The following is a 13,768-nucleotide window of genomic DNA, read 5'->3' as shown; positions in this document are numbered from 1 at the left end:
GGAGAGGAGAGAGAGAGAGAGAGAGAGAGAGAGAGAGAGGAAGAGGGAGAGACAGAGGAGAAAGAGGGAAATAGATATAATAGAAAAGATAGGGGAGGAGATGCAGAGCTATCGCTTTACTAAAGTGTCACTTACATGCTGAGCAGAAAGGTAGGATAGCCCACCGCCAAGAATGAGGCCCGTCGTGCCCACATCACCAAGACGGCCACCGGCCACCGTCTTGCCGAGGGGCTGCAATACGCCATACACATCCTCCCACTTACACCCAGCGCCAATCTCAATCGCGCTGCCGTCCCTCGACGGCGTGGCGGTCTGGAGGTTGGGCCGAAACGCAATCAGGACGCCGCCGCCGACGCTCGAGAAGCCCTTGTTCGGGTTGTGCCCGCCGGCCTTGAGCGCGAAGCGCACCGACTCGTAGCGGTTGAGCGTCTGCACGGCAAAGGCCACCTCGTCGGTCGTGGACGGGAAGAAGGCGCAGGCGGCGCGGTTCAGGCTGTTGGCGGCGTTCCAGTAGTCGAGGTTGGCGGCGTTGTAGGCGGGCGCGCGGGCCAGCGTGCTCACGCCGTACGGGCCGAGGGGATCCCAGGCGAGCTTGTCGGGGAACTGCTGGATGAGGGCGTCGCACACGGCCTTGGTGTCGCTCGAGGGCTTCCAGGCGGCGGAGACGGGCGAGGCGAAGAGGGCCAGGAACGGCACGACGACGGCGGCGGCAAAGAGGCGCGCCATTGGTGGGACTACTAGGGGCTACCTGTAAAAAAGAGACCGGAGTAGAAGAGGGCTACGGATGATACAGACGGCGAATGGAATTCTGCAATGCTCAATGTCTTATATACATGGCTGTTTGGGGAAAAGACATTGTCCAGGGAGTGGGACGCCGGCGCAGGGCGACGACAGTTGCAATGATCAGCACGGAGCCTCATGTATAATGAGTGACTCTTATTAGGGAGAAGAAAGATGGACCATGTTGCATCGCTCACTGGATACCACTTCTTTGTGAAATTTTCGATGCTCCTTCTGGGCGAAACCCCGCAACGGAGGTGACGAGCTGACCGTCGGGCTGTTGCGGTGACCGATTGACAGCTACGCCACGACCCGGGATTTTGCTTTTCTCGATTTCATCTGGTGGGGTCAGCTGTTCCTGAGTTGGTGCTGACTATACGAGCATTCATTGTTTCCCATTTGTGAATGTTTCAGCAGAAGAGCCCTTGATTGGTAACTGTTGTATGTGTGTGTGTGTGTGTGTATGCCTTTTCCCCAGACTTTTTACGTGGGGGGCTGAAAAGTCGCCAACCTGGTACCAATCTGCCAGTAGGAAGCTGTACCGTCTTCGGACATATTCTCAATGCGGTATACATAAGCATGGGACAAGGTAGAGACACCAGGGTATTGTCAATTAAAACCTATTCGTACTCGGGCTTCTGTTTGTGTTTTGCGAGTCAACAGAGCCCGGGTCCCACTACAAAGCGCTTTGACTTTACGCCTCAAAGGGCTGACAACTTATAGATTGCCAATCATTGCCCTCATTTCTCACATTCCTAAAAACAAAAAGTGGAATGCCGAGGCAGCATAATCTTGCTCAGCAATGCGACGACCCAGACCACTCCAACCACTCTCACAGCACGATGGTTGATGGCTGGAATGGTTGCCGGCTCGCCGAGAACTTTCCGGTGATAAAGTAGCGGCAGGGCCCGAGATGCACGCAGGGGCCTCTTGGCCATCATGTATCGGAATACAGTATACCTTCCAACCAAGTAGTTGGCATTTCCGTGGTATGACCGGGATCACATGCTTAATATGCAAGGCGAGTGTATTCGTCACCCAGGTTCTAACTAGGGGCGACAACATGACTACTGATAGCAACATAGGTGTGAGAAAAAAAAGAAAGGAAAAACGCCTCGAAAATGGATGCCGGTCTTGGAGGGAAATGAAGAGGCGTCGTTTGTGGCTCTGCACAATTGGGTCCCATCGAGCGACGGAACTAGCAGCACCCGGCGTCAAGGTGCATACTTTCATGCACAACTACGGGGTCGGGAATGATATCACTTGCATAAGTGTCAAAGTGAGCTAAAAACAAGGTTTCGGGTCGAGAACAAATTTCCGATACTTATTAAGTGACAAGGGTCTATCAGCTGGCTACAATGCAGTTCCCCAAGACATATTACTACATATAATGATATTGTTTTTTTATCCGCCCCCAACTTGAACACAGTTGTGGATTGTTAAAAAACTAGTCAACAGGAGAAGAAAATTCAGTTTGTCGGAATAGGAATTTCTTGCGTCGAACAATGGATTCCACCACCATAAAAGGGCAAATCATACATGTAAACGGGCTCAATTTCCCGTTTCGGATATAATTCTTGTATAATCTTGAGCGCGGCCTTGTCCGCCCTCCTATCCCCAAACTGCGGGAAAATGACGCCATCATTCACCACCAGATAGTTGACATACGTCAGCGACGGGTAGTCTTCCTTGCCGCCCTCAATATCCTTGCGCACCCGCCTGCTCACGTCCAGCTTGCCCAGGTCCGCCTCGGCGACTTCCGCGATGCGGAACCGTCGGCCGCGGGCGTCGGTAGCGCCTGTGAGAATGTCACGGGCCTCTTGGTACATTTGCACAAAGGGGTCGGCGGCGGCGGCGTCATCGGTGTTGCTAGGCTGGCTAAGGAGGACCCGGCCCGGCGCGACGAAGCGCACGAGGCCGTCGACGTGGCCGTCCGTAATGTCGAGGCCGCGCCGGCCAGGCAGCCAGATAATCTTGTCGACGCCGAGCGTGCGGTACAGCTCTTCTTCCACCCACCCTTTGCCCCGGCCCGGGTTGCGGTTGTCGATGAGGACGGAGCTCTCGGTAATGAGGAGCGTGCCGTCGCCGTCAACCTCCAACGAGCCGCCTTCGGCAACGAGCGACGACGCGACGACGGGTATGCCGCTGTGCGCGGCGACGATGCGCGCGAGGCAGCTACGCGTGCCCGTAGGGTACTTGCCGCCCCAGCCGTTGAAGTTGTAGTCGACGGCGTGCAGCCGGGCGTCCTCGTTTGGGTCGTCGTTGACGACGTAGGTTGGCGCCATGTCGCGCATCCACAGGTCGAGCTTGGGGTAGCCGTTGATGGGGAGGAGGGTGATGTTCTTGGCGCGCTTGAAGCGCGACTCGGCCTCTTCGAGGCGCTCGGGCGTGACGACGAGCGTGACAGGCTCAAACAGCGCCACGGCCTCGGCAATCGTGGTGATGTCCTTGGTCACGTCCTTGAGGCCCTGCTTGTCGTCGTCGAGATAGGCGTCGTTGGCGGCGGCAGGCCAGGCCATGATGACGCCCGCCTGCCTCTCCCATTCCGCGGGGCGGAAGAAGGTGGCGGTTGCACGGTGAGCCATGGTGGCAATCTTGACGAGTGTGTTTTGCGCCGAGTACGAAAGGGACGAAGCTTCTGGGCCGCAAAACAGTGCGCGATGTTGGCCTGGTTTCTTATTCGCGTATGCAGGTTACTTGTGTGTTTACTGCAACTTTGCAACTACATTTGGGATAAGATCTGTCTGGAGGCCGCTCCAGGTCCGCCATCGCCGAGGCAGACTCTTGATCAGTCAAACGCGGGGGGTTAAGCGGTGGTGAACTTTATTAATTCGTCTTCAAATCAAGTAGCCTTTCCTTTTTCACGAGGCGCAGCGCTGTTAGTCTGGAAGCTAGGCATAAGGCTGGTGGGGATGGTGAACGGTTTCTGTATTAATATAGTTTGAATGAGTTTGTATAGACGCGCAATCGTTTCTGGGCTGCGCCGCGGAGAGAAATAATTCCTGATGAAAATTGAGATTGTCCCAATTCACTTGGCCTGACTGTTTGGCGTCGAGCTGTTATGTGTCATTATGATGGGGGAGTATAATGAGATACTAGATGGCTAAAAAATACCTCCATCTGTGAGCTGGATATGCCAAGCACTCAAGTACTAAATAACTCAAGATAGTAAAATGGCAACGTTGTGGCAAGTCAAACAAGCAGCGCCCGCAGGCTCCGCGCTAAGCCGAAATGGCACCCAGGCAAAAAAACAATCGGCGAGAAGCCCGAGGTGGGTAATCGGCCTCAAGTCCTGCAAATTCCCCAAATCCAAGGCCAGTCAATTCATCCCCGAGCATCTCACAATCATGCGGTGACTTGACCGTAGTCTCGGAACTTTTTACCCAATTGTCTCACGGCAGCGTGTAGCTAGCTGCAGGGACCAGACGGCACGCGACGTCAATTGTCAGCACAGTAGCCTTGCCGCTAACTGCGCAGTTACCCAGCACCACAGCACACTCCGCTGGGGGCTCGTATCACCTTTATAGTCCATCTTCATCTGATATATCTCGCTCAAGATGCCGGTATCTGGCAGCAACGGCACAGGCCCGGCTGTCGGTCAGGATCGAGAACCCGCCGGCTCGGCGCCGACGATCACACGAAAGATTACCGCGTGTGTCGCGTGTCGCAAGCAAAAGGTAATGCACTACTTGGGGTGTACTTCCTGACCATGAACTTTCGGAGGCTTTCGTACCAACTCGATGCTAGATCAAGTGTCATATGAAAGATGCGCAACCGCCTTGCACTCGCTGCAAGAAGCGCGGACTACCGTGCACCGTCAATCGCAGTCTGCAGATGCTACTCGAAAATGACAATCTGTAAGTGACGGGAGATGACGGGCTCACGATTGTGACTTGCTAACATGCCAATCCCTTCAGTTGGAAAGGCCAAATGGAAAGGAGAATTGACCGCATAGAGGCTGTTCTTCGCAACGGCGCTTCTAGCAGCGCCGACTCGGCAGAAATCCTGCGACTTCTCGATGGCGATCAGGACAGTGTAGCTGATATCACCACGGCCGCAGACAAGGCTGATGACACGACAATGATCTCGGAGGAACCAGAGCATTGCAGCACCCAGCTGGAGCCTCTGAAAGAGGCCAACCCCACTGGCAACAATTGGAGTATTGTTATGGATCTAGAGTCCAGCCCCGGCTCTCTTCCCGGGTTCTACATCTCACAAGGAGAGGCGCAGCCGCGGCTTGCCAACTGCAGCGACATTATATCGCGCGGCATCATCACACTCGAAGCCGCTCAGAGATACTTTGACGCTTATCAAACCAGGCTAGATCACTTCCCCTACCGTATCCTTGGCGACGTAGAAACGAGAACTCTCGAAAATGTTCGCTCCTCCTCGCCACTACTCGTTGCCGCCGTGTCCACTGTCGGGGCACTGCATCTAGCCTCTCCCAACTATCAATCGTGCTGCGCCGCCTTTCTCTCGCAGTGCGCCTCGCAGACATTCTCCAAAGACGTCAACATTGACGACATTCGCGCACTCTGCATCGGCGCATTTTGGCTGGGCGAGGTTGCATGGACCCTTGTTGGCACAGCTGTGCGCATGGCAACCGAGTTGCAGCTGCACAAGAGCTTCTTCAAAGCGCTCCGAGGAGACAAAAAGGCATATCTCAATGCTCGATTATACTATCTCGTATACATTTGCGATCATCATTTCAGCATTCCGTTTGGACGCCCTCCGCTGACGCGACAGTGCGAGGCGATCCGCAGCGTGAGGAAGTTTCTCGACTTTCCGCACACAACCGAAGATGATGCGCGGCTAGTCAGCCATGTTTTGCGTTGGACTGTTTTATCCGAAGCCGTGGATTCCTTTGGTGTGGATGTTAATCAGCCGCTGGGCGACACGGATCTACCTGCGCTACGGCGGTATAACATCGCCATGGACACACTTCGCGCTGAATGGATGGAACGATTTGCGCCGAACCCTCACATTGGCAACTACCCGCGCAAAGGAGTCGTGCTGCAGTACCACTTCTCCAAGCTATATCTATGCTCGCACGCTTTCCGTGGCAGTGCGACGCGGGCGACACGAATGCAGACGCAATCCGCCGAGGTCATGATGGAGCTGGACGAAATTGCCAATGCCGCCGTGCGGTCTGCCATGTCAATCCTGCGCTTGGTAAATGCGGACGAAGAACTGCAGTCCTTCTTTGACGGCCTGCCCATCTACTTTGGCACCATGCTCGCCTTTTCGATTGTGTTTCTCCTCAAAGTCTCTTCCAAGTACTCTAGCTTCATCCAGGTCAATAGCAGCGAGATCCGGCCACTCATATCCGAGACGGTCACGGCGCTGGAAAAGGTCACGTCCAAGATGCACAGGAGGCATCTGCTCGTGAGCATGACCAAGGGTATGCGCGGGCTTGTGCAGAAGATGAAGTCACAAGAGGCGCCTGGGCCACTTGCAGAGTCAGGCATCGATCCAGCCGATCAACAGCCTGCGCTGCAGGATCCTACGCTGAGCTTGGCGGCCGACGGAGATGATGTTATGGGCATGTTTGGGGAGCCGGCGAATAATTTTTTCATGGGCACCTATGACTTTTTGATTGATCAAGCAGACTTTTCGGAATTTCTTTGAGCATCATGTCCGTGCAGTCTTTGAGAGAAAAGATTGCAACTTCTACGTGGAGTATGGCAACAATCGGAAAAGGAAACGATGGCTACAAGTACCGGCCCCGCTCCGGGTACACGGACGGCCATGACGGACAGGTGACCGCCTTGTCATGACCAGGTTGAGTACCATTGCTATGCTTTGCTGTACTCCGCACATGCATATATGTGGTCTCACCCCCGAGTGCAATTTGCATTCGGTATCAATTAGAGTCATCATGCTTCTGGTGCAGTCGTGATGCCGGCCAGGCTTCGGTCTTCGCGCCGGCGGCACGCTAGGCTGGATACGCGGCAGCAGCTGAAGCTGCACCATCCACCCCAACTAGAGTATATTTCAAAGAAAAGGCTCCTCGTTCCGTGATCAAAGCACCCCATCTTGAAAGAATTCAAAAGTCTTGTCAATATGTCGAATGCACAGTCTGGTAAGCAAAGCTATGCCGTGCTGCTGCATCGCAGATGCCAACACCCTTGATGATAGTTACTCTCCACGGCAGGACATATCAACTACCTCGGAAACCAACGGTCATCATCTGCATTGATGGATTTGATCCCGAATATCTGGAAGCGGGCCTCGCCGAGGGTATTTTGCCCAACATGGCCAAGCTCATGAGCAATGGTTTTCACGCCACCGCCACTTGCTCAATGCCGTCCGTCACAAACGCCAACAATGTCTCCATCATCACCGGCGCCCCCACGGCCGTCCACGGCATCGCCACCAACTACTTCCTCGACCGGCTCACCGGCAAGGAGACCATGATTGTCGACGACGCCCTCGTGCGCGGCTCCACTATCCTAGCCGAGATGGCCGCGCAGGGCGTCCGCGTGGCCGCCGTCACGGCCAAGGACAAGCTGCGCAAGATCCTGCAGCGCGGCCTCCTCGACCGCCCCGACGCCATCTGCTACTCGACGCAGCTCGCCAGCGACAAAGTGCTGGCCTGGCTGGGCCACCACGATGCGCGGCCGGATCAGTACTCGGCGGAGCTGTCCCTCTACGTCCTCGAAGCCGGCGTCAAGCTACTGCGCGAGGACAAGGCCGACTTGCTGTACCTGACGCTGTCAGACTATGTGCAGCACAAGTACGCGCCGCATGAGCGCGAGGCGCAGCAGTTTCTGGCGACGATTGATGAGAGAATCGGCGAGTGTCTCCAGCTGGGCGCCGTCGTGGCCGTCACGGGCGACCACGGCATGAGCGACAAGTCGGACGCCGACGGGAACCCCGTCGTCTTGTATGTTCAGGACGAGCTTGAAAAGAAATTCGGCCTGGGTTGCGCACGCGTCATCTGTCCCATCGCCGACCCCTTTGTTGTTCACCACGGTGCTCTCGGCGGATTCGTGCGCGTCTACGTGCCCGAGTCCCACGCGGGGCATATTCCCGCCATGGCCGCGTTCATCGGCTCGTTTGACAAGGTCGAGGTCTCGCTACTCAAAGAGCAAGCTGCTGCTCGATTTGAAATGCCACTGGATCGAGAGGGCGACTTTGTCATTGTGGCGAAGGAGAATGCGGTGCTGGGCGCCAAGGAAGCAGAGCACGACTTGTCGGGTCTCCGGGGCCATCGGCTGCGCTCGCACGGAGGCTTGTCGGAGCAGAGAATTCCGCTTCTGCTTTCTGTTCCAGTCACATACAGGGACGCGAATACGCGTGCGTGGAAAAATTACGACATTTTTGACATTGCCTTGAACAGTCAGTAGGCTAGCAACGACGAGCCATCTTGAAAAGATTGTAATGTCTTGGCCCGTTTTAATTTACTTCCAAATGTACACAATGTCGTCTAGCGACAGTTAGCCAGCATCCACTCCTGTCCAGCCGGAGAATATTCCATTTTTTGAAACTAACTAGCCGGTTCTATCCAGCAGTCGAAAGAGTATATACAAAATGTAGCTTCGGCAAAATCGCTTAAAATGATGAGACATCTATGGCAGCGTATCGTGATAAAAAAAAATTACACGGCTTATCGAGTCCAGTCAATACTCTTTCTTTGGGGAAAAAACGTACATGAAAAGCAAAGAACCAGTAAACTTACCAACACAGAGGTTATCCGTGGGCCATATATTCATGCAAGGGTAGTGAGTACCGTCGACGTCGGCCGACAGCCAAGGATTCCACTCGATGAGCTGGTCCGCCGAAATGCCAAACTCGGAAGCGACAGGGCCGCAGTCATCACCACGCCGAATCCGGTACCATTTCTTGCAGCCGCAGACGGTGCCCTTGCCGACTGGATACGGAGCGTCGGCGGCGTTGCACGGAGGCGTGGGAAGAGGGTTGGGAGGAGTGACACCTTTGGGGATAATCAAATGTTTTTGTTAGTTTGCTCTCCTTGCGCAATGCGTAGTCCAACACGGAGTTTCAATATTTCCCCCAATTTTCTTTTTTTTTTAACTTACCCACGCAAATCTGCTGCTGCGGCCAAAAATTGATGCAGTCGTAAAACGTGCCGTCAACAGTCATGCTCACGTCCGGGTTCCACCCGGATGACGTCCTCGCGGCTGACGCCAAACTTGCTGGCCACCTTGCCGCAGTCGCCATCGCCCGTCTGAATCTCGTACCAGTTCCAGCAGGGGCAGGCACTGTGCGTTAGGGCGCCGTACGGAGTCTTGGAGCCCTGTGTGCAGGTGTTTTCTCTCGGGGTGAGAGGTGTGGCGGCGGCGAGGACCAGCGTGCAGGCAGCAACGCAAAGACCCTTCATGATGAGATATTTGTGGAAAATTAGTGTAGATTAGTAAAAGAATTAATTGCTGTTTTCCTTTTTTTTTTTTTTTTTTTTTTTTTTTGCCCCGGATTGCGCCTGCACAAAGATGTTTAGAATAAAGCGCCCATAGACATAAGGGTTGGCATTGCGCGCTCTATATACAAAAGGTTTTGGCAATGCTCGTTAAATATCACCGAGCGCATGGGTGTAAGACTCTGCTTTTTTCAAGCTGGCTCCACGACAACAGGACCAATCTTTTCAACGTGGACAATTTTAATCGTCGCGCGATGCCATCTGCAGCCATGGGGGGGGAGGGGGCCAGACTTACCCGTCTGATGCGCCGAGTTACTGCTTATGCGACCTGTTTCGCGAGGCGCCAAAGATTCCGCGGCCACGTTTTCCGGCCATGATAGGTGAGACCAATTGGGAACTAGCCATTCTCTTCTCTCATACTTTTTTTTTTTTTTTGAATTGGCTCAAGTCTACGAGTAATCCCGGGGACAGGGCTGCTTGGCTGCTGATGAAGCGGAAGCCAATCGTTCTCTGCCGCGAGGGTGGAAGTGGCTTGCAGGTGCTCTACATGCATGTCAAGGTAGCGCGCAAGGGATAAACTTCTTGTGCTTGCACATCATACCGTCAAAAGTCAAATTCATCGACATGACAGAGTACAAAAAACTCAGTCTGCTGCAAGGTCTCATGTAGATTGTTCACACAAGGTTTGCTGCGATTGACAGTGAACCCACATCGGCATTCGTACGGGGTTGAAAACCAACATTCATGTTCTAGCTTGGAATGCATATGAGAAGTCTTCGTTAGAAACTCACCTGCAAAGTTTACCAGTCTCGGAGATGCAAGTCTTTTTCGTTGCCACTTTTCAAGTTTCTTGGCCTTTGGTCGACACCTTGAAACCCAGCAGATCACCCGTGACTACTTACACGGGAATCGTCCCATCAACACAGTGTCGTCGCACAGTTTGTATCCCGGATTGACTGGTTTTGACTCCAATATAATAAAGAGTCTGCTTTTGCAAATCCAAATCACCGCAGGAACCCGCTCATGTAGCCCGCAGCTGAGAATAAACGACGGGCATTCGGCATTGCGTTGATGCACATGATCCCAAGCGCCATCGCCATCTTGGGTAGCATTTGCCGGACACTGTGCTTACCTTTTCGGGACAAAGCTGATCGCGTAAGGATACATTACTTCTGGACAGATTGAGCTGTCATTGCCGCGCTTTGCTGGAGTTTGGTCTCATAATTCTATAGATTGAGTCATCAACATCCCTACGCCAGCGCGGTGTCAGATGTCACTGACACGGCTATGAGGTAGCGCAGGCAGTAATTACATTGCTTTCCAAAGACAAAATGATGTCGTATAGTTGCAAATTGTCATTTGATGATACATCAATACATGGAATTGATTTATATGTAGATATAAGTTCTCAATGCGACAAATTGTCCGGGACGAGTGGGTGGAGCGGGTTCTGAGATCGAACCCAATCGGTCAGAATCAGCCAATAACCTCATACAATAATTGTCGTCAGTGAGACTGACATATATAGCCGCGTCTCTTTTTATAGCTCGGCCAGCACGTTAGCCGTGAATTCAAGGTAGGCGGCCACGACGACGATAGGCGGCATCGCTGGTGCTTGGCGACACGCTTCGTTAGCTCACCCGCGAGCGTCTCAACGATGGCATCGTGGTGCACGCGGTCCTTGGCGAGTAGGCTCTCGAGCGCGTCGAGTATAATGGTTGTTGACAAGCCACCAGCCGTTGCCTGTCGAAACGTCTGCGGTGCACTCGATCCCGCCGTCGGCGGTCGGTCATCTCAACGCCAGCAAGGTCATTGATCGTAATATCCCGCGCCGCCATGTCGAAGAGCTTCGATTTCAAGCCGCCGATGCCGCATGAGACCTTCGGTGCGTGCATGTGCACTGAGGGTGAAGGAGCATCCTAGATACATCTTGTACATCTTGGAGAAGCCTTGCCGGTGGGTGAGGTGCGCCGCTCACATGAGGTACCGTTCGCGCCACCATGAACTCGAGGCTTCACTGTGGTGATGATCCGAGTCAAGGCACTGCGGATTGCGCAGCTCCGGAAATTGAAAGCGTGCATCGCCCCCGTCAGGGCGCATGCGTTTATCAGCGCTGCAACGTCTTAAAGTGTCGCATTGTGATGTTGGAGGTATAGGGTAGGTGAGAGCGCTTTCATCTAGCCACTTGTTTGTCCTCGCGACAGTGGCTAAAGAATGTGAAATGTCCGATTTTGGGTCTGTCTTTGATTTGAAGCTGACATCATCTACAAGTTCAAAGCACAGCGGTGGTTTTCTGATATTGTGGTGGTGAAGTTGTCTTCAGAGATCCTGACAACCCGAGGAGGGTCACAATGCATTTTGCTTGTTAGCCTCCGTGCTCACCAAGTCAGGTTGTGAGGGAGGATTTCTTGGCTAATTGCCCAATCTGATCATTTCCTTCGAAATATGTTTTGACCAAGCATTGAAGCGCCCACAATGTTTGACAGCGATGGCAGAGTGCTAGCGAAATGCAATCATTCGTACTTTGAGCATCATCTCCCGTGGCCTGGGCTCTTGTCAAATTGGGTTCTTTCTACGACATGATTGTCACTCCGTTTGTGGGAGGGTGCGCAGGCGGCAGAAGCGCCGAGACAAAGTGGAGGTACTGACAGTCAACACAGCTGAACATGCAATGGCGAAAAGTGTGAATAATAAGAGGCGGAGAATGAAGGTCGCCTCACCTGCGCCACCGGAAAGAATCATTGAGAAAACAAGCTCACAGGCGGAGGTCCCTCTCGATCTCGGATGGGCCAACAAGTGGCGGTGAGTTGCGACGCATTTAGCCGCATTTGCGGAACCGGTGTAGAAAAAGGGAGAGGAAAAAGTAACATCGCTTGCACCGAGAAGCACACTGTCTCTTGGGCTCGAGATCAGCCGCGATGATCTTTTTTCGTCTCTGCGACAAGCAATTGGTGAGTGCGGAAAAGACCAGGGAGGGGTGTTGAAGAAAGAAGAAAAGCTTTGGTGGCGTGTACCCACGCAACCACCGAAACAGGGAACAAGACATAAGATGACAAGAGAGATTCATGCAATGTCTCCAAAATATCGCCACAGACGACACAAGCACGGCAATTTACTGGTAGAAAGCAGCCACACAGACTCTTACGCGTGCGCAATACTTCGTATCCCCACCGCCAATCCAGTTTACCTTTTTGTCTTCCCCGGCCGATGCGTCGAATGTCTAGAATGTCTCACATTCAGAGAAGAGGCAGGAAACATTCTTTGAAAAGGAAAAACTTCGAAGCACCGGAACAGCTGGGGTGGATTGCATCAGATCTGGTGCCGTTCGATTCGTGGGACAACTCTCCATAACTTTGCTGTTCGTCCCTTGCCCAGGATCTGGCTGAAAGCTCAATTGGAAAATGTTGCAGCGCACAAGAGCAGATTCACAAGTTCAGCAGGTCCGGGGAGGAGTGTGCGCTGAAATGCATCCGACGAGCCGGTGGCACAGACCATACCCTGCCGTGCATGTGGTGTCAGTGAGGGACCAAGAGGCTGCCCGGTCTGCCGGTGTAACTAACAAAGACAACAAAAAAAAAGCAATGATGAGTGCGCCGACGATAAACGAGAACAGACATGATCAAAAAGAAAAAAAGAGCACCCACTGCCACTGACCTTTCTTGATGAAACAATAAGGAATCCGGCAAGAAAAAAAAAAAAAAAAAGCAAAACGCAGCCTGACCTCACTGGAAGCAGGCCATGTATCCGTAACAATGTTTCGATTGAGTTGGTCGATCTGTAACTAGCAGTGAGCCATGCATGCTTAGGGAGAAACATGTGGCTATTTCCGCGCCACTCTCACGTTTGCGTGACATGTTGATGACTTTTTTCATATACTGACGTTTTCAGGGACTAGGACCAGGTCCTTTGATATCCGTCAAATATTGTTGCCCCTTGCCGTGGCCAGAAGAGTTCATGATTCAGTGCCTAGTGGTGCTGTGCCAAACCCGTGGCTTCCCTTAGTCCAGGGAGTCGGCATTCATACGAAGTCAGGGCGCAGCTATAACACGGATGATAAAAGTTTAGGGATTGTCGCAGCTCTCCTTGGATTAGAGTAAATGGAGGTCGGGTTCATCCTTGTAGCGATCCAAAGACTAATGATTTCCACTCGTCCCAATCCATCTCTCCCTCCACCTCACGGCCTCGCGGAGGCCGCGAAGCAGCTTAATAGATCCATCGAGGTCATGGTTGCAGCAAATTGGAGGATATGCTATACCCACCGATTGTGAACAGTATGCGCAAATTCTGTTGGCGCTTTTCTTTATAACGGCGGGCTAATGAAAGCTCGTCTCGGCCTTGAGAAGATTTGCCGTCAAAGAAGTCTGCGACGGGCCACAATAACAAGGGCGAATTCAAGTGTAATGGTGGCGCAGTGTGATTCCACACTCAATAACGATCCCTGCAGTGTCGAAATTTCTCTCGACCTCACCTTCACCATCTGCATGTTTCAAATAGACATCGCCATGCAAGGGAGATGCCACTAGAGGAATCAGGTCTAGCAAAGAACGGTGAACGAGATAGGCGTCAACAGCCTATTCAATAGAGACCTACTCTTGAATGATTCCAGTG

At 53.0% G+C, this 13,768-nt stretch overlaps 6 protein-coding genes across 6 annotated transcripts; 2 read left to right on the top strand and 4 right to left on the bottom strand.

The window, feature by feature from the left end:
• Positions 1-108: 108 nt before the first annotated feature.
• On the bottom strand, positions 109-726 carry BBA_08757 (FAD binding domain-containing protein; the record flags this gene model as incomplete). The annotated part of the gene is made up of 1 exon (XM_008603854.1): positions 109-726. One exon carries the CDS (start codon positions 724-726, stop codon positions 109-111), a length of 618 nt encoding a protein of 205 aa, XP_008602076.1.
• A 1,523-nt stretch (positions 727-2,249) lies between these two features.
• On the bottom strand, positions 2,250-3,365 carry BBA_08756 (putative agmatine deiminase; the record flags this gene model as incomplete). Its single annotated transcript, XM_008603853.1, has 1 exon — positions 2,250-3,365. The coding sequence occupies one exon, from the start codon at positions 3,363-3,365 to the stop codon at positions 2,250-2,252; it is 1,116 nt and encodes a 371-aa protein (XP_008602075.1).
• A 972-nt stretch (positions 3,366-4,337) lies between these two features.
• BBA_08755 (C6 transcription factor) lies at positions 4,338-6,408 on the top strand (the record flags this gene model as incomplete). Its single annotated transcript, XM_008603852.1, has 3 exons — positions 4,338-4,457; positions 4,528-4,637; positions 4,698-6,408. The coding sequence occupies 3 exons, from the start codon at positions 4,338-4,340 to the stop codon at positions 6,406-6,408; spliced, it is 1,941 nt and encodes a 646-aa protein (XP_008602074.1).
• Positions 6,409-6,843: 435 nt separating this feature from the next.
• BBA_08754 (phosphonoacetate hydrolase) lies at positions 6,844-8,129 on the top strand (the record flags this gene model as incomplete). Its single annotated transcript, XM_008603851.1, has 2 exons — positions 6,844-6,862; positions 6,919-8,129. 2 exons carry the CDS (start codon positions 6,844-6,846, stop codon positions 8,127-8,129), a joined length of 1,230 nt encoding a protein of 409 aa, XP_008602073.1.
• Positions 8,130-8,334: 205 nt separating this feature from the next.
• Positions 8,335-9,124, bottom strand: BBA_08753 (ErfK/YbiS/YcfS/YnhG family protein; the record flags this gene model as incomplete). The annotated part of the gene is made up of 3 exons (XM_008603850.1): positions 8,335-8,351; positions 8,462-8,716; positions 8,893-9,124. The coding sequence occupies 3 exons, from the start codon at positions 9,122-9,124 to the stop codon at positions 8,335-8,337; spliced, it is 504 nt and encodes a 167-aa protein (XP_008602072.1).
• Positions 9,125-9,803: 679 nt separating this feature from the next.
• BBA_08752 (uncharacterized protein) lies at positions 9,804-10,327 on the bottom strand (the record flags this gene model as incomplete). Its single annotated transcript, XM_008603849.1, has 4 exons — positions 9,804-9,808; positions 9,952-10,028; positions 10,063-10,116; positions 10,293-10,327. 4 exons carry the CDS (start codon positions 10,325-10,327, stop codon positions 9,804-9,806), a joined length of 171 nt encoding a protein of 56 aa, XP_008602071.1.
• Between the last annotated feature and the right edge of the window lie 3,441 nt (positions 10,328-13,768).

Source organism: Beauveria bassiana, assembly GCF_000280675.1.
Source record: "Beauveria bassiana ARSEF 2860 unplaced genomic scaffold BBA_S00039, whole genome shotgun sequence".
NCBI lineage: Eukaryota > Fungi > Ascomycota > Sordariomycetes > Hypocreales > Cordycipitaceae > Beauveria > Beauveria bassiana.
The sequence above is the reverse complement of the archived record's forward strand: the minus strand, read 5'-3'. Positions and strand labels throughout refer to the sequence as shown.